Source organism: Crassostrea angulata, chromosome 3, assembly GCF_025612915.1.
Source record: "Crassostrea angulata isolate pt1a10 chromosome 3, ASM2561291v2, whole genome shotgun sequence".
In the NCBI taxonomy this organism is placed as follows: domain Eukaryota; kingdom Metazoa; phylum Mollusca; class Bivalvia; order Ostreida; family Ostreidae; genus Magallana; species Magallana angulata.
The window spans coordinates 30,168,303-30,195,476 of record NC_069113.1 but is presented as its reverse complement, the minus strand read 5'-3'; the positions used below and the strand labels follow the sequence as shown (position 1 = coordinate 30,195,476).

The following is a 27,174-nucleotide window of genomic DNA, read 5'->3' as shown; positions in this document are numbered from 1 at the left end:
CGATTGTTGTACTATGATAGAAATATGTCATCCAGTTTCCTTTAAATTGTTCTGGAATGAAATGCCTTTGTCCTTTAATCAGCGGACTATTTAGCACGTGAAGACCTATATGTCAAAGTAACCATCGACCTTTTCCGAAACAAGGTGGATGGTGTGGGTGCAGAGAGGGAAGTCAGGGACCATTTCTAAGTCTGATCCATTAGAGCTAAATCAGAATTCATTGAATTCATTGAAATAATATCGCACTCGTTTTATGACATTCTAGGTTTTGTCCCCGGGCAGGAGAGACATTTAAAATATGAATCTATGAAATCGCTAGTAGAAAGGCTGGGACTGGCGATGTTGCAGATTCAAAGCACGATGCCATTTCTGTAGGTTTATAATTACACTTTGAAAAAAAGTGCGGAGTAAATAAGCCCGTATAACAGCAGTTATTTCTACGTCCTACGATACCCACCTTTGTCTGTGCGATTATGATCTGAATTGGAGAAAAATAGATATCAAAACAACGTTCGTGGCCGTACCTTTTATGATGAATAAATCTCAGTAGCTTTTCTTGCGCGCATATTGATTGGCCGCGGATTGGGGACCGTCAATTTCATTTTATTCTCCTGTGATCCGGGAGCCCTCTCTCCAGCGCTGTGTCACCAGATTCACACACCTGGTACTAAAGCTTTACGCTGTGCTTTATATCCGGCTTGGAAGATACTCAACATTGTTAGGTATGTTCGATGTTTATATTTATAAAAACAAACATAATTATGTCTATCAAAATATTGCTTGCCTATTGTGTTCTAGTACATGTAGTTTATTTAAACTAAATAAAGGATTGTGTCTTTAAAGGAGTCTGCATAGGTAAAACGTTTTTTTTTAAATTACCTGTAGATTGTCACAAATTAGTTTTGGAAAAAAAGTATTGAAGGAAAAAGTAGAGAAAATATAACAATAGAGTGCAATTTGAAATTATTTATATGTATAAAGAATGATTTTTTTTTTCTAATAAGAAACTAATCATCAGTGTGTCACTTTCTCAGCACTGATAACAGCATAGCATATTAAATGGGAATTTTAAAAAATGCGTCTTGTGACTATTGTAGTGAAATTAGTTGTATTGATGTTGAAACCATACGTTTAGCATATCGCTGTATAAACATACATTTACAAGTACCAGCATGATCTGTATTCTACGGCATTTGCTTCATCAGCGACAGTATCCCCTGGCGGAGAAAGTCGTTCGAAACGGAATTGTCAATAATAGTTTTATAATTGTTACAGTACTGTTTAAGAACTAGCTGGAAATAGATTCTTTTCATTAAACAAGATAATGGCGGCAAAAAGCTTAGTAACACAAACCCAATAAAAATCGACTTAACGACTTTTTTCTTTTTTTTTAGACAAAACTGATGTTCATATGTACACACCCACCTTTATGAAATAAAAATACCATTGTTCCCATTTTATCTGGTTATAGATATTTATTCCGATTTCAACGAGCAACAGACTAGTTTTACTTCGATTGAGAAAAATTGATATATTCATGAATTTTTTTAAGTCAATGTAATTCCTCCGTAAGATTGAAAGAAAACCGTTCATTTACGCTTGTTTTTCTGTTTGTTTGTCTGTCTGCCAAAAGTGTATTTTCTGGCAATGAATTTTGCAACTTTTTAAAAGTTCTGACGCGCATCACCAATTGTTTATACCATATAAAATGTACATGTACTTATATAAGGGGTGGTACTCTTTTGTTTATCATTGACTTCTATTGGTGTCTTATACACCCTATAGCGGTCTCAAACACTCAACTAGCAATGCTTTTTTTAAAATTCTGTTATAGTGAAACTGTATACGCTTTTCATAGGTTGACAGAACTTATTTTTGCTGCAGAGCTACAGTTATACTGTTAATTAGAGTGTGAAAACTGCTTGGATCAAGAAACTATCAGAAAATAAAACAGTTTTATCCTCACATGATGTAATATACATTATATATTTTTGTAGGTGTTTCCAGTGCGGGTTGTATAAAGGTTTATATATTTACATCTACGCTTACGTTAATGAATCTATCGATATCTGTTTGATGCAAATTTATGCATTACAAACTCTTTTCATGCCTTTTTATTTAAATAAATTAAGTTGTTTTGGACGCTGAGCACATCAGGTGATTGTACATGTAAGTAAAGACATACAAGCAGCAGACGATGACGGTCTGAATTAGGTTTTTTTATTTCTTGTATTCCTTGCATGATTGATTAACTTTTCTTAAAAGCCTTCTACCGTATTAATTTTGCAATTATTAAAAGTAAACTTTTGAATTAATATCTGACTTAAACGTTGTTTACCCTTCAAACCCATACAATAGCTCACTCCCATTTGATCATTTAATACTCTTTTTTATTTGACTTTATTTTTTTCGCATGAAACATTACAGTTAAATATCTTATTTTAAAACGCACAGCTTATTACTGCGGGTAGATATTGATATTTCGCATGAAATTGTGATGTTAGATCAAACGATAGAGCCATGGACGAAATCTTACAACATTCGTCGTTAATTTACATGTAACGATCCTTCCCCAGTCTTCTTCATCATCAATTATAAACAGTGGTGCGCCGGTCCCTCTCACCTACGCATCCTCCCTCACAAAAGGACGTGTAATCTCAACTCTGTATTCCTGTAGAAACATTAAAACCATAAAATGCATATGCTCACTTTGGGGAGTTTAAGGGAATTGCATAGTAATGTTATTTTTTCCGCATTGTGTACATTTATCATTTTCATAACACATATGAAGTACCAAAAAAAGAATTATATATTGATATTTACACTTCTCTTTGAACCGCTTATAAATCATTCATGCACAGTTAGAACAAGAACAAGTACTTTTAAAAAATCTCAAATCAACGGCCAGGTATATACACGCAGGAGCCAAACAGTCATTCCGACGGTTTCAATGTTGTTTTATTCGTTTCGAAGGAATAAACTTCAAATAAGACGTAGAACATTATACGATGATAACTGTTTGAATAAATAACGGGTATGCAAGAAACGAGTAAATATGCATGTATATTCAAAACGGATGTCAACAAGTTTTATTATGCAATTTTGGCAATTTTAATATGCTGTTGATTGGGTCTGTTATCACTGGTTGAATCTTCATCACATCCCAAATTTTATGAATAATGATATTCATATTCATCTAACAAATAAAGTTTAGATTTCCATATAATTTGTTTGGTGTTGCATCAAGAAGTTCACAACATTAGTACATGTACTATATTAGTTAATTTTGCTTCTCTTACGTGTTTTTCTTTAAATGTAAAAATTAAAAAATCATTAATTTGATAATTGTTTAGAATACAACTTTGTTATGATATGATTCGTATATATGGTACCATATATTTTGGGATACCTTTTATGTATATACACTGTTCGTGCATGACACAGATCTCTTATAATGGTTGGTATGAATGAATCTGGTGACCCAGCAACAGGAAACATAAATCACGCCAGTGTTATCAGACATGAATTTGGATGCACTTGTGGTGTTGTAGATAATCTAACCCCCCTTGGGGCCCATTTAATACACGACGTGTTATGAAACCGTGATCAAGTTTTTTTTTTACATCAAAATTTAAATCTTACTTTTACAGTAAAAAAAAAAATCCGCGAAACTATGTTATTGAGTACACAGGTTAATAGTGGAATGATTTAATTTGGGCAGCTGTTGGCAGCAGGAAGTCTTGACGACAAGTCTCTTATTACATGTGATCTATTTCTGTCATTTTTACTCGCTGTTATTTCATTACGAATAAGAAAATTGCCAATTAGCGTAGAATATCGGCATTTTATTGCTAGCAGAAGTTCTTCTGCAGCTTTTTAAAAAGACTTTAATTATCATGCTTAGGGTTTGGTTCGTCCATCTGCGTCACAGGTCATATGAAGTCCAAAAGTTTTTTGCGCGATTAAATACGAAACTCATGAATTGACGTGAGTATATGTGCACTGCTTTTACCAATTTTAATTGAATGTTGAATATTTTCAAATAGCTTGCGTAAGAACATTTCTGTTTTTCGGTGCCCTTAACGAAATTTCAGTGATTGAAATGTTAACGATCGAGTATCTCGGCGCTAAACAGGTCCATAAAGGTCTGGTAACTCAGCGCCAAACAGGTTACTAGTAACTAATGGGCAGGTAACTCAGCGCCAAACATGTTACTAGTAACTAAAAGGAATGTAACTCGGCGCCAAACAGATTGATTAATGGTCTGGTAATTAAGCTCCAGATGGTTATCTAATGATGAGGTAACAGCGCCAAACAGGTTAACCAATGGTAAAGTGGATTCTTTAAATTAAAAGTGTAAGTTCTTATATTGAGGCGAGATAACACAAAGTTTCTGAATTCAAATCTACAGAAGGAGAGAGTGGAGATGCGGCATATACTATATGTAGCACTTGTCAAAATAACACAGCTCACTGTTTTGCTTCAGTTGGACTTAGTTATGACCAGTATATATTCCAAATATTATCAACACAGTTTTTTCTTCTTTTTTTCCAGGTCAATCTTGTGTTATTCCGTGTGGTATGTAGTGGGTATGGAATCCATGCTGGATATCAAAGGCTGGTTAATTACCAAATGTAAGGCAAACGCTTCCACTGTTCAGAGGAACCCCAAAGACCCTTGCACTGTAGGCGGTGCTTTAACGCCCGATTCCATCCCAGAATTTGTAATTCCGAGGTCAAACGATTCCTCCAGAAGAGGAAGTTATGACGTAGAGAATTCGAACAGCGACCACTACGTCTCTGTGTCCCGCCGAAGCAGCCTGTGTTCTACCAGGACCAGCCCAGGAATCTCCCCAAGCGCCTCGGCGATTGCCTTGGAAACGAGGTATACATCCTCAGCTCCCGGATCACCGAGACACGAAATGAAGGGCCTTATTACTGGTTACAAAACTTCGAAATCAATGAACTGTATTGGAGACACTAATTCTGACCCCCTCTCAATGGCAGCGATGTCACTTCCCCACTTCCGGTCGAGAACCACATATGGATTTAGTACCCTATCACAAAGTCCTCACACCCGGCGGAAGGAGTCCCTGTTTCACATCCAAGGGAATGGGTTATCTTCTCACGACTCTCAGCGCTTAAAATCATTGGAGGCTTTGTCAATCAGAGGCCGGCCAGACATGATGGACGACATCATCAGATTCTCCGACCCGGAGATTTCTACCAAGAAGCACACTCCGTCTGTTATCGTGACTCCCTCCGCATCCCCCGTGTGTACGTCAGTGATGCTGTCACCAGAGCGACAGCCTAATCACCTGCTGGCGACCTCACGTATTTTTATGAAAAATGGGAACCCAACACATAGGAACTTTAAAAAGAACAACTTGTATTACAGACGACGTTCTTCTTTGCTCGGATTGGACGCAGACGACTCCAACACATCCTCCCAGGATTCCCTCGTCACGGACAGTCCACCAGTACAGCGAAGTAAACCTAAAGTCACGCGTCAACGAACAGAAGACAACGACAAGCATTTAGTTACACTCAAACGGCACTCCTCTCCCCAGTTACGCGACTCTGAGATCATGGAGGCGTGCGAAGCTCACAGGTCCGCCTCGTGTTCCGTCATTAGCAATCCATCTCCACAGAATGTATCCGAACACGGAGAACTCAAATTTGCTTTTCAATATTTGGCCGCAACAAAACAACTCAAATTGACATTAATTAAAGCAGACAACCTTGGTGGCTCCGACAAACCTGATTCCAATCTAAACCCGTACGTGAAAGTTTATCTTATGCCAGGTAAACTGCAAAAACAGACATCCGAACTATTCAAACATACAAGAAAACCAGAGTTTGACCAAAATTTCTACTTCCAAGGAATGTCATTAGAGCAATTGCATGCTATGACCCTGAAAATTACAATTTATCACAAATCTCATAATCTACGCCCTCCGGAATTGGTGGGGAAAACCTCGCTAGAGTTGGAAGACTTTGACCTGATGACGGAGAACAGGATGTGGAGGGATTTAGATGGTGGCAATGATAACGAGGTAATCAGTACATGTGTACTAGAAGTGCTAGACGGTCTCACACTGTCTCCTATAAGTAGCAATAGGGTATACCGAGCAGGTCATTTTAACTTTAAAATAGTATCAAGTCGAATACGGTATACTTAAATGCAACCTAAGGGATAAGTTATAATTTTCAAAAGGTTTGATTCAGTAAATATGAACAAAAACCTTAGGCGGATTTGAACTCGGGATTTAACATTCACGACCACTGAGCTTAGCCATCATGTGACGTATCATAAAAAAAAAGTATGTCTTCATGAAGAGTTGTGGTTGCTGACCACTAGACAAGTGTTGAGGTACGACACATTTCTACCTGTAACTTGCTTTTCCAACTTTAATATTGAAAATGCCAACTGTTATGTTGGAAATTCCAACTGACATCTTGGAAGTTAAAAATTTCAACCTATTGCAACATCTGAAACCTTTCCGGCCGAAAATCAACCCAAATTTATTAGATAGCCTTTCATTACATAACCCACCCCCCCCCCCTCCACATTTTGTAAAACGAGATATAAATCCAACATTTTATAATCTGTTGAGATGTGAGCTCGTTTTGATGACATATCTTATATTACACCCCAGAAGAAATATGAGGCTAGCCGTTGCTTGAATTGATAGGACGCGACTTCATTTTGTTAAAATTTTAACATCCGGTGATGTTAATACATTTTTCGCTCTACCGGAAATCACTATTATAACGATTCTTCTGCTCTGTATTTTTGAACCAGGGTGCTCATTGTTTCTTTATTTTTGGATTCATTATTTGTTTTTGATATGATCCGAACATGAAAAGCTACTATACTGATGGACAGACTAACGGACGGGAAAGCTCATGCCATCATAAGGCAAGTCAAAATACGGGCGTATCCATTGACACAATGCTTATTTATACATATGGAAAATACTTTTTTCAATTTTATTTGCAACCAACTGCAATATATAACCTGAGTGCTGGGCTTAAATACACGGTTCTAAAGGAATCAAGGGCTCCTTTTCGTGGGGCGTTTCGCATGTGTTGTCCACCTATTTGCCCTGAGCCGTGGGTACAGCTGCACGCAGATACCTTTTCTTATCAAAATTAACATGTAGAAATCCAGAACCAAAACAAATACACCAAAAGACTTTCATAAATCAAGCATAATTTTCTATACATTACGTGTTTATATACAAGACGTGTCTGCATTCACAGTTTAGTGGATACATGCCACATTTTTTGTTATAAGATATATCCTGTAGTCCTAGAAGTGTATGTGAAGCAAGTAGGGTCAATACAAGATGATAAATTTTTCTATAAAGTCGCTGTATATAGCATACAGTAATAGGGGCATGAAATATAGTCATTTATTTAAATCAGAATCAGAATGGTAAGCGAGTCAAATTAAATGAATATCACACTTCCAAAATAGTGGAAAGAGAGGAAAAACAAATGTATTCAAAGTGTAAGGGATAAAGATTCCGACCATCCTACTGCATCAGGTCTTTAGGTAGAAAGTATGCCTCTTTGTACAAAATAAAACTGACATATCTACTTTACGTGGGATGTATCAATGCTATTACCCCATTACCTGTTACCCGACTATCTGATAAGTCCTTGTCTTCACTAAATGTCATTTTCGTGTTTAGCATCAATTTGAGGCTTTGATTTCATTGATTCTCACTGGTATTCGAAAGACTACATGTCATTTGGAGACATTATTGAACGATTATGGTGAAATTCTCTCCCTCTTAAAATTACTTTAACATAATCAAATTACACAAAGCCCGGTATGCAGAATAGGTATATTTTTTTTAACGTTTTATTTGCACTAAGATTGGTCCTAATCTTCTAACATCATGTAAGTTGTGGTTGATTAACTGATTACTAGCCAAGCTTACCAAAGCACGAGTCCCTAGAATTCTTTTTCTTTTAGTCAATATAGAATTTTATAAAGAAGAAACCGTTGTTAAGAAACGGTCTTGTCTCGTTGTACCTACACATTTCATAACGAGGTTTGCAAATATAAACAATATATTATGTATATACATGTACATGTGTATATATATATATATATATATATATATATATATATATATATATATATATATATATATATATATATATATATATATATATATATATATATATATATATATATATATATATATATATATATATATATTCGTCAATCTGATTAAAATACAAATCTCTACATTAGCACAATTGGAAAAATGTGAATTTTGATCAGATTGAGAAAAGTACATTTGTAATAGTGGATTCAATAACTTCTATTAACCAGTAACCAAAATCGATTTCTTCATATAAACCGACATACCTATCAGTTGTACAGACAGTGGTATTTCACAGGAGGTGATATAATCGACGTCTCAGTCCCCACAGGCCGGCCTCTCTGTACATCCAGTGGACACCTACAAAATATCGCCTCTCTCTCTCATTCTTTCTTTCTTTGATATAAAGGACATTTTCGACATTCCCTAAGAAAATTGGACACCGTCATGATAACCTTAATCTTTGAAGCTAGAAAATGAGTCATTAATTACTTTTTCGATTTCAGTATCATGGGAAAAAACCTCTTTACAAGAAGTCGAAAGCATAGGCTCTCTCTCATTGATGGAATAGCTGGTTTCTATCAATCTAAATTTTTTATATTTTTTAAGGACCTGGGATCACTAGAAATTAGTATGAAGTTCGAACCAAAAGAGGGCTGTCTTGTTATTGCTGTACAGAGGGGGATTGGACTTCCGGAGCATCAGATTAAGGGGCCGCCAGGTGAGCTAAAAAGACATAAATATTATCTTTGTACAGATTCATAGTTGTTCACTGCATATATTTAAATCCACAAAGTATTTTCTCTCTATTTTTTACGCAAACCAAGTGCGATTCATAGCGCATCGACTGGTCGAAACCTTCAGAAATCACAGACTGCACGAACTAATGATGATAGCAGACTCATGCTCATATTCTTAGATAAGAAGAGTTCGCTATTTCTTGACTACTATCTAACGAACCGATGAACATTAACAATTATTTAGTTAATTTACTTAAACAAAAAAATCCTATATTTGATGATTCATACAGGCTATGGGGTTTTTGTGTATTTTCTGCAATGCTCGCTTCCTTTATACCTGCATCAATCACTAAAAAAGTATTTTAATTGTTTCATAAATTACATACCGTAATTGTGTATATCTTCTGGATATTTTCTTCACAAGAATTTCAGTATGAACTGAATACCGTTTTACATAGCTATATATCCTTCCCTCGGAGCATTGATCCTTCAGGTGTATGTTACATGTAGACAGTGAAGCCAATTCACATTTCTTGCACAACCCCCTCCCCGAAAATATCACTCTTTTAATTCAGAAATAGGGCCATGGTCTCCGCTGACAAACATTTTTTTTCTCGGATCCCTACCCCCTCTCCGGAAAAAAAATCCGAACTCGCGCATGTTAACCGGTTGACACATGAACAACAGTCAAGGATAAAAACCCAGAAAATAGTTTACTCAGTGTATGTAAATATTTACATCCACTTGTACGTTCAAGTTTCTAATATTTAACGTAACATTTGCAAGTATGTTTCTTTAATATATGAACCTACAGAATAGCGTAAACGTTCAATTCTGTGTGAACTTTTTCATGACGCTACAATAATTATGGCACGCGCTTAGCGCTTGTCGATTGGATTATTGTAAACATAATATTTCGGTAATTTTAAAAATTCTGAACTATTTGCCTTTTTCGAATGTAAATGTAAGTAATAAACAGCGATGTTAAAAAGTTCATCTGGATGTAAACTTGGTTGGTATGTGATCAAATCTTTTGAGAAGCCCCTATGGCTTCCAAGGATTTGATCACGTGACCAACCAAGTTTATATCCCGGTGAACTTTTTAAACTGCTGTTTATTTCTTAAATAAAAGAGTTCATATAATATTAAAACATTGTAGATCCATATGTGAAAGTAGAAGTCATTCAGCCAGGAAAACCTCCCCAGAAAAAGGTCACTAAAACCAAGAAATGTACGACAGACCCGGTGTTCGGTGAGATCTATAATTTTCCGGTGTCGTTCAAAATGGAGGACATAAGCTTCACGTACGTGACGTTCACCGTGTACAATCATGAACGCATCAAGAGTGACGAGGTTATTGGACAAATGGGTCTTGGTTATGTGGCCACGCAGACGTCAGAGGTCAGTCATTGGCGGGAAATGATGCAGAATCCAGGTCATGATATCTCCAAAATCCACAGCCTACAGGATGTTGACGACGACCAAAAGCTAAAGCTGTAGTAGGAGGTCACTTCTTCTATCTCAAATCTGTCCTTGAACTTTTTTTAGGCTGTTTTATCTTAAAACAAACATTGATATAATTTCGTTGACTACTCAGTAATTTAGGACATGTCCCAATCTGAAAAACGAATTATTAGAAGCATTTTGTTTTACTATTGAGCATCAAATGTCGTTTTAAGAGAGAGAGAGAGAGAGAGAGAGAGAGAGAGAGAGAGAGAGAGAGAGAGAGAGAGAGAGAGAGAGAGAGAGAGAGAGAGAGAGAGAGATTTACACGATGTGCGATGGGAAAACTATTTATCTTTTGTATAAATGAATAAAGCACAGGTATTACGCAGTTTGAAATTAAATATCTCTATCGCTATGCACCTATTCGTCACGTGAAGTGGGGTTTATGAACAAGCGAGACTAGCCATTTTGTGACTGTCTGCTTTTTACTGTGTACACACTATGGATTACCTACCAATAACTTACCAGAACCGGGACTCGGGGTCCCCGCATAACCCCATGCCGATGAGAGATTTGCTAAAATCTTTGCTACACGAGGAATTAAGTAACAATCACGTGGTTAAACAAGAGCCGCTTAAGTGGACCCAGTCCTTCCAGCTTCACCATCATTTCCATCCAGGAGAGGTCAAAGTGTTCATCAAAGATGGGAAATTGCGACTGCACGCCAAGCATGCGCGAGGGGAGGACGATGAAAATTGCGATATTCGTGAAAGTAAGCGCAGTGTGACACTTCCTGCCGACATAGACAGATCTCGGCTACACTGCTACAGCCATGGGCATCAACTGGTTGTAGAAGCCCCCTTTCTAGCTAAAAGTCAAAACGAAGGGGAGGAGATTGCGATAGAGGAAACTGATGACGAAACAGCAGACGATACGTCTTCGTGTTTCAGACAAGACATGGACCTGTCGACCTTTACACCGGACCATATAAGCGTGCAGCGCTGTGGGCCTGACGTCATAGTCAGGGCTGACCATTGCCTGGATGAGGACGGCATTAAAGTATCACGCTCATTCCACCGGGAATTCAAAATCCCACCGAACGTTTCCTCAGAGAAATTACGCTGTCGTCGTAATAGTAAAGGAATGTTGATATTTTGGGCACCCTTTCAAGCGGAGATGAAATAGAGGGACACTATGTAGACTCGGTGCTGCTTACAACAATTAGTTTTAAGCAAAAGTTTCCGTATAAGGTTTTTCATAAAATATTAACCATTTTTTGATTCAATTTAGCTTCATTATCATTGCTTGAGCTTATTCAAATTACCACTGTAATAACATTGACTAAAACTGGTGCTGTATAATTCCAATTCATTATATTGTGAATCATTTCAATTATAATGATGTTCACCTGCATCCATGTATTTAGCTCATAAGATTTCGATACAAGAAAAAAGGAGTCATAAATGAATAAAGTTGATTTTATTTGATCAAAAAATACATATAAAAACGTGATCAACATAATGTAAAAGTATATCATTATATCAAAATAAATACACACGTACAGTTTATAATTTTATGACCGGTATTAGTTTTTATTTTAGTCTGAACTTTTTAATAACTTGACCACAACTGGTAAAAGAGGTCGTGTGCGGAGGTGTGTCATTTGCCCATATACTGTTATATCGAGTTGAGCGACATACTGTTATGAAACACATGTTCGCAAAGCATATCACTTTAGACGAGTGACTCTGTCAATGCTATAGCCAGCAGTGTTACAATGCACTTTGGAAAATTACGCACTTTGAAATTTTTTTTCAAAGTGCGTTAATTTTGGGACTAAGTCCACACACTTTGAAATTTTTTTTTCCAAAGTGCGTCGATATCGTCACCGGCTATTCCATGTGCTTATAAACAAACATGATGTGAAAAAAGGATACGTTAATTATTGTTATCAAAAACAATATGATCTGTTAGTAATGTCTAATGAATGAGTTTGCGTCACCATGTCACCTTCTTTCATATTCTAGTAAGTTAAACCATTATAAGGAAAATATGTGCATTTCATATGCACTGTAGTATTGTATCAGACTCTGATATGAATGAGTCTAACTGTAAAAGGTATTTTTCAAAATAAACAGCATTAAGTTTTGTTTAGAAATACACAGTCATTTAACACTACTACACAAATCCTCTGCAAATTGATTCGATGTACAGTTATTTGGGGCACCATTAATCAGCTGCTGAGAAGTATCCAATCAGTGACGTCGTATCACTCAGTCTAGACGGACTCCCAAAACGGAGTCAACGGAAGTGAATTTCTGCAAGTATTTTGGACTCCGTTTTGGGAGTCTACGCATGCGCACTTGTACAAAAAATGGCGATTTTTCGATGAAAACATGGGGTCCACGAGAAATCATCTTGCAAAGTGCTGCATGTGTTGGCAGACTTCTAACATGTTTTAAAAGACCCAGGATATAATTTACTATCGATCGTATTTGCACGAAATAGGTGTTTATTTGCACTTAAGAAAGTTATTTATCTCCGAAGTTGGATGTTTGGACGATGCTTAAAAAGTGATATTTTTGTGTTTTTCATGGAATTTTATCGTTACTAAAAGGTAAATTGCATTAAATTGTACTTTCTTCGTATTGTGTTATAATTTAAAGTCACCAAACACACAAATTGATAAGTGCATAAACGAAAAGGGTCCCGACTACTAACAAAAACTGGCTGCTCTAGCGATGATTAAAAACGTCTTATTTGTTTTAAAAAAAATAGAATTGGTAGTTTAAAAACCTAGAAAATTAAACCAATTGTCATTTTAGATACAATAACTCTTTAAATTAAACAGATAATTATCATCAAAACAATTATAATCGCTCGCGGCGTTTCCGATGTTAGTTAACCATATTAAATGCATAAATATTCGAGATAATTAAGTAATTAAGCCTGAAAATGATGTAAATGAGACTATATATCAACCAACAACGATTAATAATCATATTCAAGCATTTAATTTATTTCTAAAAAGTTATAGTTATACGCGATCGAAGATATGGGTGAATTTTTCATTTTAAAAATTAATCTTACGTAATACAAGTAAACAGTTATGAAAATTTGATATAAATATGACAAATAAACTTTTAGAAATGTTTTTGAAAGTTTAAAATTAATTTTTGTCGTGCTTTTGGCCAATTTTAGAGATTTTTTTAGAACTAAGGGGCATAACTCATACGTTGTTTACATTAGAAACGCCATTTTACCGCAATGCATGATGGAGCCAAAGACTCCGTTTTGGGAGTTAACTCCGGTTTGGGAGTCCCGTCTAGACTGATCACTGGAGTCTGGGTGCTAGGATTCCTGTAGCCAGCCGTGAACCACTTTCTGTATCATCTGAAAGAATCGTTCATCTGTTAGAATGGCACAAGGAAAGATGTTGTAAAATTAATGCAAGAAGCAAATCACATGATATTAAATTGATGCATACCAGTAACTAATATATATTGTTATACTTTCATGTTAAATACTGAAATCTGATTGGTTTAGACGATTTACAGTCAAGTCGTACACAGACCAACTCGTATACAGGTCAACTCGTATACAAAATTTTCCGCATAAAAAAACGAAAGTCAACTCGTATACAAAAATTTCCGCTTAAAAAACTTAAAGTCAACTCGTATACAAAAAATTCCAAATATAAAAGAGGAATGCTAAACCGAAAGTCAACTCGTATACAAAAAATTCCCGTATACTAAATCGACAGGAAACACACAGGTGTCGTACCATGTTGAAAGAAGTTTGGGAAATGACATATAAAAGCGGAAAGATGGATATATTTTTTCAAACAAAATAATGAGGAGTATCTTAATTAGCCTTTGAGAAGTAATCCGTTTGGAGAAGCAAGAAACACTGCGCTTGTTGTTTTAACAATTATTGTTTTGATGTGTAGAAATAGTTACCAAATAATAATGATTGGATTGACACAATTAATTATCGTTAATTTTTTTGTTGTAATTTCACACCGTTACCGAGTTTAATCATAATGCACAATTATACATGTATGAATTTTGCAATCTTTGTAATAGTTGATAACATCCATTTTATTCTTATATGTCCTTTTTACGCTGAATTACGGAAGCAATATATAAAGAAATTTTATTACAAGAAACCAAGTGTTTTTAAGTTACTTTTAAATTACTTTTACGTTTTGTTTCTAACTTTTTGTATACGAGTTGACTTTCAAATTATGGTGATTTTTTGTATACAAGTTGACTTTCGGTTAGGTATACGGGAATTTTTTTGTATACGAGTTGACTTTCGTTTTTTTTTGCGGAAATTTTGTATACGAGTTGACCTGTATACGAGTTGGTCTGTGTACGACTTGACCGGACACCGTTTAGACGCAGTTCATAATCTGTTCTTTTACCCTCAGCGTTAGCAACGCACCTAGCAACGCCTACGTCATGCGCCTACGGTTCGCCGTAGAATTCACATTATTCCTATCTAAAAGCAGTGATGTTTTCTTTAAAATTAAGACATTCAGTATAACAAAATAAATAGTGTCTGTTTGGGCATGTTGGGAGGATAACAGTTGAAATTGACACCCCTCGAAAACCATTGTCAACATCCGCTTCGCGTCGGTTGAAAATGGTTTTCTCGGGGTGTCAATTTCAACAGTTACCCTCCCAAACAGGCACTATTTATATAGTGTTACTGTAGGCACACAAGCTTCACACTGTATATGGCTAGTCCAAATTATTAACCAAATAAAGACGAGCAAGAGAATTGTATTGAAACTTATATTGTCAAATTATACTAACTACTGAAGCTTGAACTGTGGAATGTTTAAAATTTGTAGAGATCAATTTTTCCTACCTACATCTTACTCACACACATTAAGAAGGTATGGGGTATCTGTCAATATCTGTCACTGCGCTGTTAGGTGACAATAATGGGAAAGAAACTACTTAATATTTACACTTCATTTCTTTGTATATTTTGATAAACAATACGTCACAACATGGAGGTGTCCCATACCACCTTAAGTTCTGCTGACTAAACAATGCTTGCAGTGTACCACCTACTGGACTTGGTTTTTCTTTGTCTCAAATTGACTTAGTTTTTCTTTTTTTTTTAAAAAGAAGTGTTGCCTATGCAATGACCAACACAACAAACTCATTTTAGCTTTAAATGGATTGGGTTTTAAATATGTCGATATCATGTAATGCTATGCAGATACTCTGAGTCACAACCGTAATCATTATTCAACATAGCGATTGGGGAATTTATAAGTTTGTAAAAATGTTATAAATAGTAATTAATTTTGCATGTCTGAAGTCTGCGAAAATTTACATATAGAATAAAAATAATAAAAAGACAGTTAAGAAATGAACTTACCAGTCTGGCATCTTTGAGGGACTGTGGGTCGGTTGACCTGTCACTAGCCATGTCAGCACAGTGCGCCGTTCCATTAATAAAGACAGCAGTCTCATTCAGAGATACGTCTGATTTCAGGACACTCAGAAAATGCCAAGGATCTATTGAGCCTAGCAAGAACATGTAGCACACTTGTTAATTACGTGATTTTCTTAATAAATGAATAATTATTAATATACAAAGCAAAGTGCCAAAGATTCTGATAACTTTGAAAGCATACTGTGAAATCATTAGATATCGTGGTGGCTCAATTTTCGTGGAATTCGTGGGTACCTGTCATCCACGAAATAACGTCTTCCACGAGGTGATAAATTAGGGTAATAAAGTCATATTTCCTTCAGTAGATATATGAGAATACACAAAGTTATGTCCCAACGAACCTGTAAAATTACACCATCCACGAAAACTGGCCCCCACAAAATTTAATGATTCCAAAGTACTACTATATTTTACCATTGACAAAGAGAACCCTGGTTCCTTTTGGCCGGTTGGCACCATAATATTCATTTGTAAACTCTACAAAGTTTGGCACCGAGGACGGGGAGATTTTGTAGATGTCCCTACAGATGACAAGGTTTGATTCCAGGGTCAGGAGTCTGGAGAACGGACAGCTGGTGCCTTCATCACAAGTCTGATCTACAGGATTAAAATTCACTTTTAATATTGAATTGTGGTATCATTCAAATTCTTGAGGCTCATTGTCTGTGGTCAGTCAAAGATGAAATTTTCCAATCTATTGCCCAGGGTTGAATGCGAGAATAAAATCATATATATAGTAAAAAAAAAATCCATCAACTTATGATTCTATGACATTTGTTGTGTATGTTTTACTAATTCTGACTGTGCCTTAAGATTATGGAATACAATATGGGATGAATCAACAAATTTATTTCCTATGTACCATTGATACTCTATTGACGCGAATTGTTCCGCCATGTCTGCAAATGATATTGTTGTAGTTAGTCTCAAGTACAGTGGTATTAATCGTTTCTTAAACTTGAATCAATATAAATTGTTAGCAATACATGTATATACACTGTATCTTATTTTGAATGAAATTATAAGTATCTTTGACACCGTTGAAGTGCATGTTTTTGTGCATATTACATTGCAAGGTTAATTAGCATGCATGTAACTGTAGCTCTTGGGTTTGTCAAGTTCAAAATTTTCACGGAGACCTTTACCTTTTACTTTTTAAAAAACTGACTCTGTGATAAAAAGTACAAAATTTTAACAGCTAATTTAAAAGAGTAATTACCCGGTAATTGAAGAACGATCACTTGCTATCAGAAAAAAGACAATACAAGTACTAAATTATAATACATTGTATCACTGCTTGTTATTATCTGCATCATAGCTCCAGGGGCAAAAACTGTAAACTTTTGGTAGAAAGATGCATGCAGACCTTTATTGGTCAATCTTTTATAATATTCACACTAGTCTTTCATTTATAATGCACAAAGCAAGTTATTGCTACAAGTAAAAAAAACAATGCACAGTAAATTAAAGAATTGCTAAAAATACAACACATATTTAATTTATTGTGACCAAACCCTGGTCAAAAGCTAAGTTTGAGGGGGGGATCTTACAATAACCAAACTGTGAGCAGGTCTGCCAGGTCCATTGTCTGATTCCAACCCCACTGGCCGCCCGGTCCACCGTCTGGTTGTTGAACTGGGACAGGAATTTGGAATAAGAGTTGTCCACACAACTCTGATTGAATAGATTCATCGCCATCTAAAAAGGAAGAAATTATATATACCTACATGTACTCATAAAATTATAAAAAGATTAATCTTCATGTAGTTAGTTCTCAGGCAATTCTAAAAGAGGTTCACTCCACAGGTTTAAGGAAGCCATTTTGGGTCATCTAAAGTCTGAAAATTCTGCACCACATATTAATTCTAGTGGTACAATGTACCGTATACCGTATTTATATTTTACAATGTCTAATAACCTTTATTGAATAAAATTTTTTTTAAAAAAATACATTTTTACAGAGTTTAGTAAGGGACTATATCTTGTAGCGGAAGAATAAACAATTTTTATAACTCAATAGTTTAAGAGTACTGTTACATGTACTTTAGCTTCATAATTATCAGCGCAGACCAAACTTCTAGAAAGTTTGTATATTCCAATACATATGATGTTATGAAAAACATATTTGAATAATATTTTGATATTTCTATTGATATATTTTGGCATAGTTAGGAAAACACTAACTAAAATTTTGGCATCAAATTAGCTTATTTCATGCTTAATCTCAAATTTTTGAGATGTGACCTCTATTTTTTTTTTAACTTTTACCCGAGACATTAAATATAATCATGTCTATTTGTATGCAAAGTTTTGGAAAGATGACGATAATATTTTTTTTGTATTTTGCATTATAATTTGATTACTCCAAAATTTGGTAACAATCTTAAACCTCTTTTGTTGTGTTCATTTGAAGCCATAAGTAAAGCAAGATTTTTTAAACTTTGACTTGGATATTACTTTTATAGTCACTACACGTGTTTAACTTCAAAATGTATTAAAATCATAATAAAAAAATAGTTTCAACTATAAACATTTGTTTGATTTCTTCAAATAATCAATTTCCATGCCAAATTTTAACAAAAATTTAAGGAAAATTAACATTTCTGTTTGGGGCCCTTAATTCAAAAAAATGGCATGGGTCACAAATGAACATTTTAGGTCCCTTTCTTTATACCCAAGTGGTTTTTGGATGATTGACATTACTAGTATTTGAGGTGCCAACATCCTTAAAACAAGAGGCCCATGGGCCACATTGCTCACCTGAGGAACAAGAGAGAATACATTCCTATATAAATTTTTGTCCCCCTCCACATTGTGACCACATCCTACCCCTGGGGAATATGATTTGAACAAACTTGAATCTACCCTTCCTGAAGATGCTTTCACACAAGTTTCAGCTTTCCTGGCCAATTAGTTTTTAAAAAGAAGATTATTAAAGATTTTTCTCTATATTGACCCTCAAAAATCCTATGAAAAAAATCGGATCCTTCCATCCAAGTTTCAGCTTTCCTGGCTGATTAGTTTTTAAAAAGATTTTTGAAAATTTCTCAATTTTTTTAATAATTTTGAATTATCTTCCCTTACAATTTTGAATCCCCTTTGTCTAAAGATGCTTTATGCTAAGCTTGGTTGAAATTGGCCTAGTAGTTCTGGAGAAGAAGTTGAAAATGTAAAAAGTTTATAGACAGACAGACAGACAAATGGACAGAAAAATCTCAAAAAAAAAAATTCAGCTCAGGTGAGCTTATAAAATGAAAGCATAGTATAAATTGATTGATCATTATATCATTCATTGGTATTGTTTTAACTTAACAATTAATGCAATACTTCTGACCTTATAAACCATCTGCAGGTTTTTATATGAATCGTCTGACTTTGTCATCTGTTTACACAGGGACTGAATGTTGAGTCCAGGAACCTCGTTATTATATTGCACTACTCCCATAAAAATTCCAGCTAAGTTGTTGACAAAAACCATTTGGTCATTTTTCTCACTCAAGGGTCCACAGGAAAGGAAGTCCTTCTCCAGCTGTACGGTCTGATTGGCTTGGATCATGCTGTCGATTCTCTGGAAGGCCTCCACAATTTGTTTGATGCACTGAGTAAAGAATCCATGATAGAAACAAATGAATAGTTACCAAATCTATCTATGTACAAGTTTATGGTGGCTTGACACACCAGTGTATTTTTTGATAGATCGATTGGTATGTGTGCCACCTTAAAATAGTTTCAGCAGTATATATACTCTGAAAACTGTGAAGCAGTTAAAAATAATAATCATAGAATAATAATAATAAATACATGTATGCTTAAACTGTTTCAAACCAGTTTATATTTTAAGTATAAATCTGTTACCTATTGAAAATTCAATTATGAGCCATATTGGGCATAGAGGAGAGAGAATATGATCAAGACAAGTGATGTTGAATAGACAGAGGGACAAGCTCAAGGATATATTTACCTGTTGACTCCCGCCAACTGTGGAGTCAGTTAAACTTTGAGCTACCACCTCATTATAACCTTCAAAGTTGGTCTGTGCCTGTACGGGGGCTGATGATGCAACTGCTCCATATACAAGGTGAGGGTACTGCAGGGAAAAAAAACCATGAGACCCAAAAGCCACATCACTCACCTAAGTAACAGATCTTAAACAAACATCTATACCTATCTTGCTTAAAAACAGAGCAAAATTTTAATCCATTGAGTGTACACAACATGTTACAGTTTTACAAAGTTGGACTTTGCAACCTTCATAAAGCCTCTAAATTTGTCCATGCAGTGGTCACAATTTGAACAAATTTTTGTGGACATCTCAGGATTATTGCATTAAAATGATAACAATTATTTTCTAATCTAATAACAGCTCAGAGTTTCTGTTTATTATTTTCTCTAAAGAGAGGCAAAGTACTGCACTGAGACAGCTGTTCCTAGTAACTTTAAAGGTTTGTTGTTATAACATGGCACTGCAGGGTTGTCTCTAAAAATTGAAGTAGAAGGAGGAAATGAAAAAGTAGAGGGGGGTATGGGTATCTTGCTTATAGTTACATTGTGTTTGAAATGCAAAAATAGCCGGGTAATTAAGGCATTATAGGCGGGGGAATTCCCCGCCTCCCGGGTCTTAGAGACAACCCTGCCGTGCGCAGCAGAAGCAAGCAAAGCCCATGCGAGGCTTAATGGTAAATATAAGAAAATCAGCTAAAATTAAAAGTTGAATAAGGGTACTAACAGCTTTTACTTATTCTAGGAACATGGTGTACAAATGTGATACATATACCTGTACAGTAAAATTTGCATAATTTGTTTTATCCGTATAACAAATTCATTATAATAAGTATATATAGCCAATTCCCTATATACATAGTTTCTTGTACAAGACTTCTTGTCCTTATATTGGTGAAATGGATTTTTTCTTAATAATAAAAAATTTACACCACATAAAGCAGCTTTATTGTAAATTTTGGGATTTTAGGTGCAGTGGTTATGTAGAACTAGGATGGATGGCAAACGGACAAATAGTGATCAGAAAAGTTCACTGAGTAAGCTCAGGTGATCTAAATATAATCCACATAAGTTTTATAGTCACTACTGTGGAATCATTTAAATTCGTGTGGGCCAATTTTTGTGGATTGCTTAAATTTTACAGGTTCGTGAGGACGATATTTCGTGTATTATCTTATACCCTGAAAAGGAAAAATGACTTTATAATTCTAGTTTATTAATTCGTGGAGGATTTTAATTCATGGACAATAGGAACCCGCGAATTCCACGAAAACTGAACCACCACGAATTCTAATGATTCCACAGTATACATTTATTTTCTATGATTTCGTCATCAAGGTATAAACTTTCTAAAGCTTGTCTACAAGCATTTCAAGATTAAGAATGTACCTTTAAGCGAAACCATGCAGATAAAGCCCCTGGATAACTTCCACCAAAAGAAATCCACTTGTTGCTGGTCAGTTCATACCTGTCTGTGATGTACTTGTGGACTCTTGTCAAATCAGCCAATCTAGCTCAAATATAAAGACAGATATTAGTTATACATGTATATATTTAGACTCTAGACTTCTGTCTAAGTAGAAGGCTCCAAAATTTACACCGTTATTTCACTGATCGACTTGATCAGTGAAATAACGGTGTAAATTTTAATACAGAACCCCAAATATCACTTGACAGGTTTTTTTGGTCAAACTAGATGACAGGTAAAAAGCAAAAAATAATCTATCATAATAATAATCTGGCTTTAATACCAACCCTTGTTGACTGGACAGATGTTCCAACTGATCTAGATGTAAGCCATTGTCATTGATGCTGCTACCATAGAATCGATGCTCGGCGGCTACTACCATCGCACCAAACCGCTTAGCCATTTCAACATGGTGACCTATAAAACATACAGCTCATAAAATATATTATTATACTTTCATGTTAAATACTGAAATATGATTGGTTTAGACGCAGTTGATAATCCGTTCTATTACCCTCAGCGTTAGCAACACACTTAGCAACGGGTAACACAACGAATTGTTACATGCACGTTAGTTATGCGCGTACGGTTCGTCGTAGAATTCACGTCATTTCTATATAAAAGCAATATTAAAGACATTCAGTATAATAGAATAAATAGTGCCTGTTTGGGAGGGTAACAGTTGAAATTGACACCCCTCGAAAACCACTGTCAACCTCCGCTTCGCGTCGGTTGACAATGGTTTCCTCGGGGTGTCAATTTCAACTGTTACCCTTATCGAACAGGCACTATTTATATAATGTACATAAAACAAGGGGCCTACAGGCCTTGATGGTCACCTGAGTATCACAGCCAATATTAGATTGACGTGTCAAAATCTCATGTTTGCATTTTTTGTTTCATTTAAAAAGTCCTGCCCTAGATCTAAAAAAATTCCCCAATTTTGGTAGAGGGCTTCATGGAATTCAAAATCATACAATTAGTTTTTCTCAAATAGTATTACCATAAATTTAATTTTTTTCCCCATATGTGTTAGAGAAGCTCAAGAAGAAGATTTTAAATATTTTTTTTTGAAATATTTCACACACCCCACCTCCCCTCATGAGGTCCAGAGGGTGGTAGGGTCATAAATTTCACATTAAGATTCCTCTTATCCTAGAGATGCTTCACACCAAAAAATTGGCCTTAATTTCAAGTTAAAAATGTCAAATTTTAACGAACAACGGACGATGACGGACGAAGACCAATTACAATAGGTCACTTGAGTGACTCATGTGATTTAAAACTATCGGATGAAACTTAACTTAAAATTTTCTATGCTTTATTTACCGGAATAAGCAGATCTATTGGGGAGAGCCCCCTCTCCTCCTATGAATAAGAAAATAGGACCACTAGGTTTAATCCAGTTCTCTGTATTGATGTATACCTTCTGATTGTACATTTCCTACAAAATATTTACATAAGAAAATCAGGATTCATAATTAAAAATATTTACTAAATCGTAGAATTATACAATCTACCTCAAAATTACAGTTGCAAACCCCTTGACACATCACAAAACTGCAATCTGACTAGAAATTCAAAATATATGTTTTGTGCACATTATGGGCTATATATAGGATACGGAATGGGATTGCCAGGAAAGATCATTATTAAAGAGGTAGTGAACAAGTAATTTAAATACTTACTGTATTTGTATGAAAATCATTTATTTAATTTTTTCACCCTACCTCGTATGTTTGGTATTTTAAAGATAACGTTTAATGTAGAATTAACTTTAGGAGGCCTTAAAACAAATCTTGCTCTTCGGATATGATTTGTACATAAATAAGATATTTATCTGTATGATAAACATTGAAAACTTTTAAATTTGTGTCTTTTTTCTCTCTATGGGTCATGGCTCAAATCTACTTATATGCAAATTTTTTTTACACCTGGCTATTTGCATGTGTCTTCCCTTGAAAGGTCTAAGTCTAGTCCTTTTTTAAACAAACAACCTTGAAATCTCTTCAACAAGAAATACTATAGCTGACAGGTGTGTAGCTGCCTATATGTAAGTGCATACGCATCATAATCATTCTAAAGAAAAAAAACATAGACTCAGAGAGAGAGAGAGAGAGAGAGAGAGAGAGAGAGGAGACCCAGCCACTGTTTGCGTACACTTCATTTCCATTCCAACTTTGCGCCTGGTTGAAATATTTCATGCAGAGAAGCAATCTAATTCAAATTAGATATCTGCTGGAGCAGACCAAAAGATCTAATTCTATCAGATTGGCATAGAAATAAAAAAAATCAAAAATGTATTAATTAAGAAAAAAAATGCATATAGCATACAAATATGATTGACTGTACCTGAATCCTATGTTTAAGAGACCAAGTTAGATGCAGACTACATTTTTTATTTATTACAGACTTACTGAATTAAGTGCATCAAAATGGTCTATAGGTTGAGGCAATTGAACTTCTTCCACAATCTGAGAGCTGCCATATAATTTCTGTTGTTCAAATACTGCATCCTCATCTCTCTGACTTTCGACAAGTTCTCGAATTTTTAAGAAGCTGTTTCCTTTCAACATTTAAAAAAGAATAAATCTCACTGGCATGCATTACATCATGATAACATTTGAATTAAGATATAATTTATCATGTGTTCTTAAAATGCTCTATTTCATTGGCTAATTAAAACATAGGTAATCACAAATTACAAAGCTCACCGAGACAAGGCATCACCTTTATGTGACCATAACCTGATTGACTCAAGTGACCTTAAAACTAAACATATTTAATAATGATATAATTTATATAGGTCTGATAAATTTTGGTTCAAATTATCCATCTCGTTTTTTTTAATTGTGGAGGCTGTGCACATTAATTAATTAGAGCTTAAATTGTATTTCCTCTTCCATAATTCAATTTACTAAAGTGAAAGGTAACAAATGTTCATGCTTTGAAGTCCTTGGAGAGATTTCTTCCATATGTAAGGGAAGAATATAGCCTTTTATGTACTTATTAATAAGTGCTTGTATGAAAAGAGATGTGTGTGAGAGTGAGAAAATAAAAACTTTTAAAATTAGGAACTAAGGAAGTAATTATGATGATATTCAAAAAAGACTAAGTCAGCTGAGCTGGAATATTTGGATTTGTAACATCGTCTGATCAAAATCTCCAAGACATTTAAGAATTCAAATTCATATAACTGAATAACTTTGTACAAAAACTGTTCTGCATGCAGCTTCCTTCCCTCCTTTGATTGTATATATATGTCATAACTCTATTTTATAACTCAGTCATACGTAATAAATCTGTATGCTCTAAATGATGAATTTCTGTTCCAAAATCCTTAAGAAAATCCTGAGTCTGAATTTAATATAAGGATAGCATTTCATATCATGAGATACTGTGTGAAGATGTATTAAATACTATGAAATGTCGAAATGAGTAAGGGAAGTGTCGGCCAATGACGGCCATATTAATTGCCTCATATTATTTCTCACCGAACAAATATAGAGATATATGAGGCAATCACGTGCTATGTCTAAACCAATGAAAGTGTGACATCTCAGTCCAAGAGAAAACAATGTATCATATTTGATACATAATATGATATTGTATGATATGATACAATACAATTCGAAACAGCATTCATTGGCATCATACCAATATGATACATTTTCATTTGATAAAATAATATATACTATATTACAACTGCTTACAAATAAATAACACCTTTCTTTAATGGAATTACACCTATCTTCACTTCAATTAAAGATAGGTCCAAATGAATTATACCTATTTCTAATTCATTTGAAGATACATATGTAGGTATACTCATGATATTTGTTTAAAGATAATAGGTATAATTGATTGGAAGTTAGTACAAATAGATCATATCCACAAAAGATTTGAAGATACATACCATTCAAAAATACCTACTAGGTTCAATTTGTTTTGTGTTATTGAAAATAATGAATGCTCCCTCACAGATTTGAACATGGAGGGAAATGCGGGGAGCATGCAGAATGCAAATAGCTTTTAAATTAATAGGTCAATTTAAAATATATTGTTTTATGGTGCGACCATTGGGGAGAGCACCGCATATTAATTTGAATTAAGGTGGTATTTTTAAAATTTCACAATATTTAACAAAAAATATGTTTAACATATTTTTGGAAAGACAAAAATTTTAAAATCCCCATTGAGATTTGAACTCATGACTTACAGATACTTAATGAACCCTCTTACCCACTGCGCTTCTCTGTTAGGTGACAATTTTGGGAAAGAAACTATTCATAAAATTACACTTGATTTGTTTGTTAATTTCGATAAACAGTAGGTCACAACATGGCAGTGTCCCATACCACCTTAAATACCAAGGATACATATTGGCAACTCCTCCATTAGCGTTTTTTGTTGTTGAAAAATGGTACGGGACCAACCTAATACTTTGAGAACTACATTTTAGTTAACTGAGATTATGATATTAAATCAAAAGTATATTGTTTTAATGAAAAGTGTGCATAGGTTTTAGACATTTTTTAAACAAAAAATTGAAAAATAAGATTAATATATTAAAAATATATTGGCTAGCTATAAAACATCAGCGAAATCTCGGACGACGGGCCAATTAACTGCCTCCTAAAACTTGATATCCTCTTTCATTATTGATTATATGACAAACACATGAAAATATTATATTTTGAATGTTTTTGTAATAGGTTTTAGCTGTTTATATTTTGATATAATTGTTTATTAGAAAGATATACTGAATTAAACTGTGAACACTTTACAGTAAGGACCACGAGATTTCGATCAGTTGCCAATCTCTGTTATTAATGTCTCTGATATATGTTTAAGGTAAATATACTGGTAATTAATTAAAGCTTAATTTACCTTTCGTGTGGATTAATGTGATAAAAAATTATTAAAAATATTTTAGCTTCCAAATTTAAATGACAATAACACCCGCAGGGGTGTAAATTTCAATTTGTCGTTCCACAGTTCCGACGCACTTGCATCAATATCGTGGCTAAAACACCCAAATTTTTATTTAAAGAACGAATTCAATATTCATTTGTTTTATACGATATAAAATGGTTTGGGGCAGTTTACACTTTATAAATCGCGAAGGGGTTTATAAAAAAGCGTAAACTGTTTTAAACCATTTTATCTCGTATAAAACTATCATAAATATTGAATTCATTGCTTATAATATAACTTTTTACTCTTCATTATAGATAAAAACGGTCATTTGACCTTTGAAATGACGAAAAAATGTACAAAATTAAAACGTAACGTCAGGCGTATTGATAGGTTTTTGACGTTAGACTTACTATGACGTAGGTAACATTCTTTATACGATATAAAATAATTTTTTAGCCAATCAGAAAGCGCGTTACAACCAGAATTATTATTGCCCATTAAAAATGCCTTACTGAAGCATTGTAAACATTTAATCATGTTAATTTAAAACGAAAAAATAATTTTTGACCAAAATCGTGACCATGTCCCTTTATATTATAAAAGAGAAATCTTTTTTTCATTTATAGTTTTATTATATCATTCGAACCTTGAGGCCTGACGAATTTAATAATAATATGAATACTTGATTAATTTTGGGAAATGTCTTGCAGCCTATTAATTCTGCATAAGCGGGTGTGGTGCATTTGTTAACCCGCGGAATTACATGCGTGTTGAGATATTTGCCTGTATTTATTCCATAGTTTAATGTTATACTATTTATTATGATGATGTATAATATTTGTATAAAACTTACCTGGCAATGCAGAAATATCATGGAATAAGATGATAAACAAGATGCCTTTTAGATTCGACATGATCATAATCACTGGGCCTAATAATGACTGTCTGTCAAAGTGAAACTTGTGATGTTTACCAAGAGCCGGAAGTCGCACGTGATATTAACA

General features: G+C 34.6%; 3 protein-coding genes across 5 annotated transcripts; 2 read left to right on the top strand and 1 right to left on the bottom strand.

Moving 5' to 3' along the window:
- On the top strand, positions 1 to 11,884 carry LOC128175548 (synaptotagmin-4-like). Its single transcript, XM_052841296.1, has 4 exons — positions 1 to 722; positions 4,555 to 6,055; positions 8,732 to 8,843; positions 10,022 to 11,884. The coding sequence occupies exons 2-4, from the start codon at positions 4,592 to 4,594 to the stop codon at positions 10,360 to 10,362; spliced, it is 1,917 nt and encodes a 638-aa protein (XP_052697256.1). The 5' UTR covers positions 1 to 722; positions 4,555 to 4,591; the 3' UTR covers positions 10,363 to 11,884.
- On the top strand, positions 10,810 to 11,493 carry LOC128176834 (uncharacterized). Its single transcript, XM_052843381.1, has one exon. It carries the CDS (start codon positions 10,810 to 10,812, stop codon positions 11,491 to 11,493), a length of 684 nt encoding a protein of 227 aa, XP_052699341.1.
- LOC128175549 (thymus-specific serine protease-like) lies at positions 11,773 to 27,173 on the bottom strand. 3 transcript variants are annotated; one of them, XM_052841298.1, is made up of 12 exons: positions 27,024 to 27,173; positions 23,668 to 23,816; positions 22,580 to 22,694; positions 21,538 to 21,667; positions 21,172 to 21,292; positions 19,745 to 19,870; positions 19,118 to 19,381; positions 17,334 to 17,481; positions 16,198 to 16,380; positions 15,706 to 15,854; positions 13,640 to 13,701; positions 11,773 to 12,584 (listed from the first exon to the last, which is right to left on the bottom strand). In XM_052841298.1, exons 1-11 carry the CDS (start codon positions 27,088 to 27,090, stop codon positions 13,660 to 13,662), a joined length of 1,494 nt encoding a protein of 497 aa, XP_052697258.1. In that variant the 5' UTR covers positions 27,091 to 27,173; the 3' UTR covers positions 11,773 to 12,584; positions 13,640 to 13,659. The 3 variants fall into 3 exon arrangements, with proteins under 3 accessions (XP_052697258.1, XP_052697259.1, XP_052697257.1); XM_052841299.1 differs by having other exon boundaries at positions 11,773 to 12,582; positions 13,648 to 13,701; XM_052841297.1 differs by having other exon boundaries at positions 11,773 to 13,701.
- Between the last annotated feature and the right edge of the window lies 1 nt (position 27,174).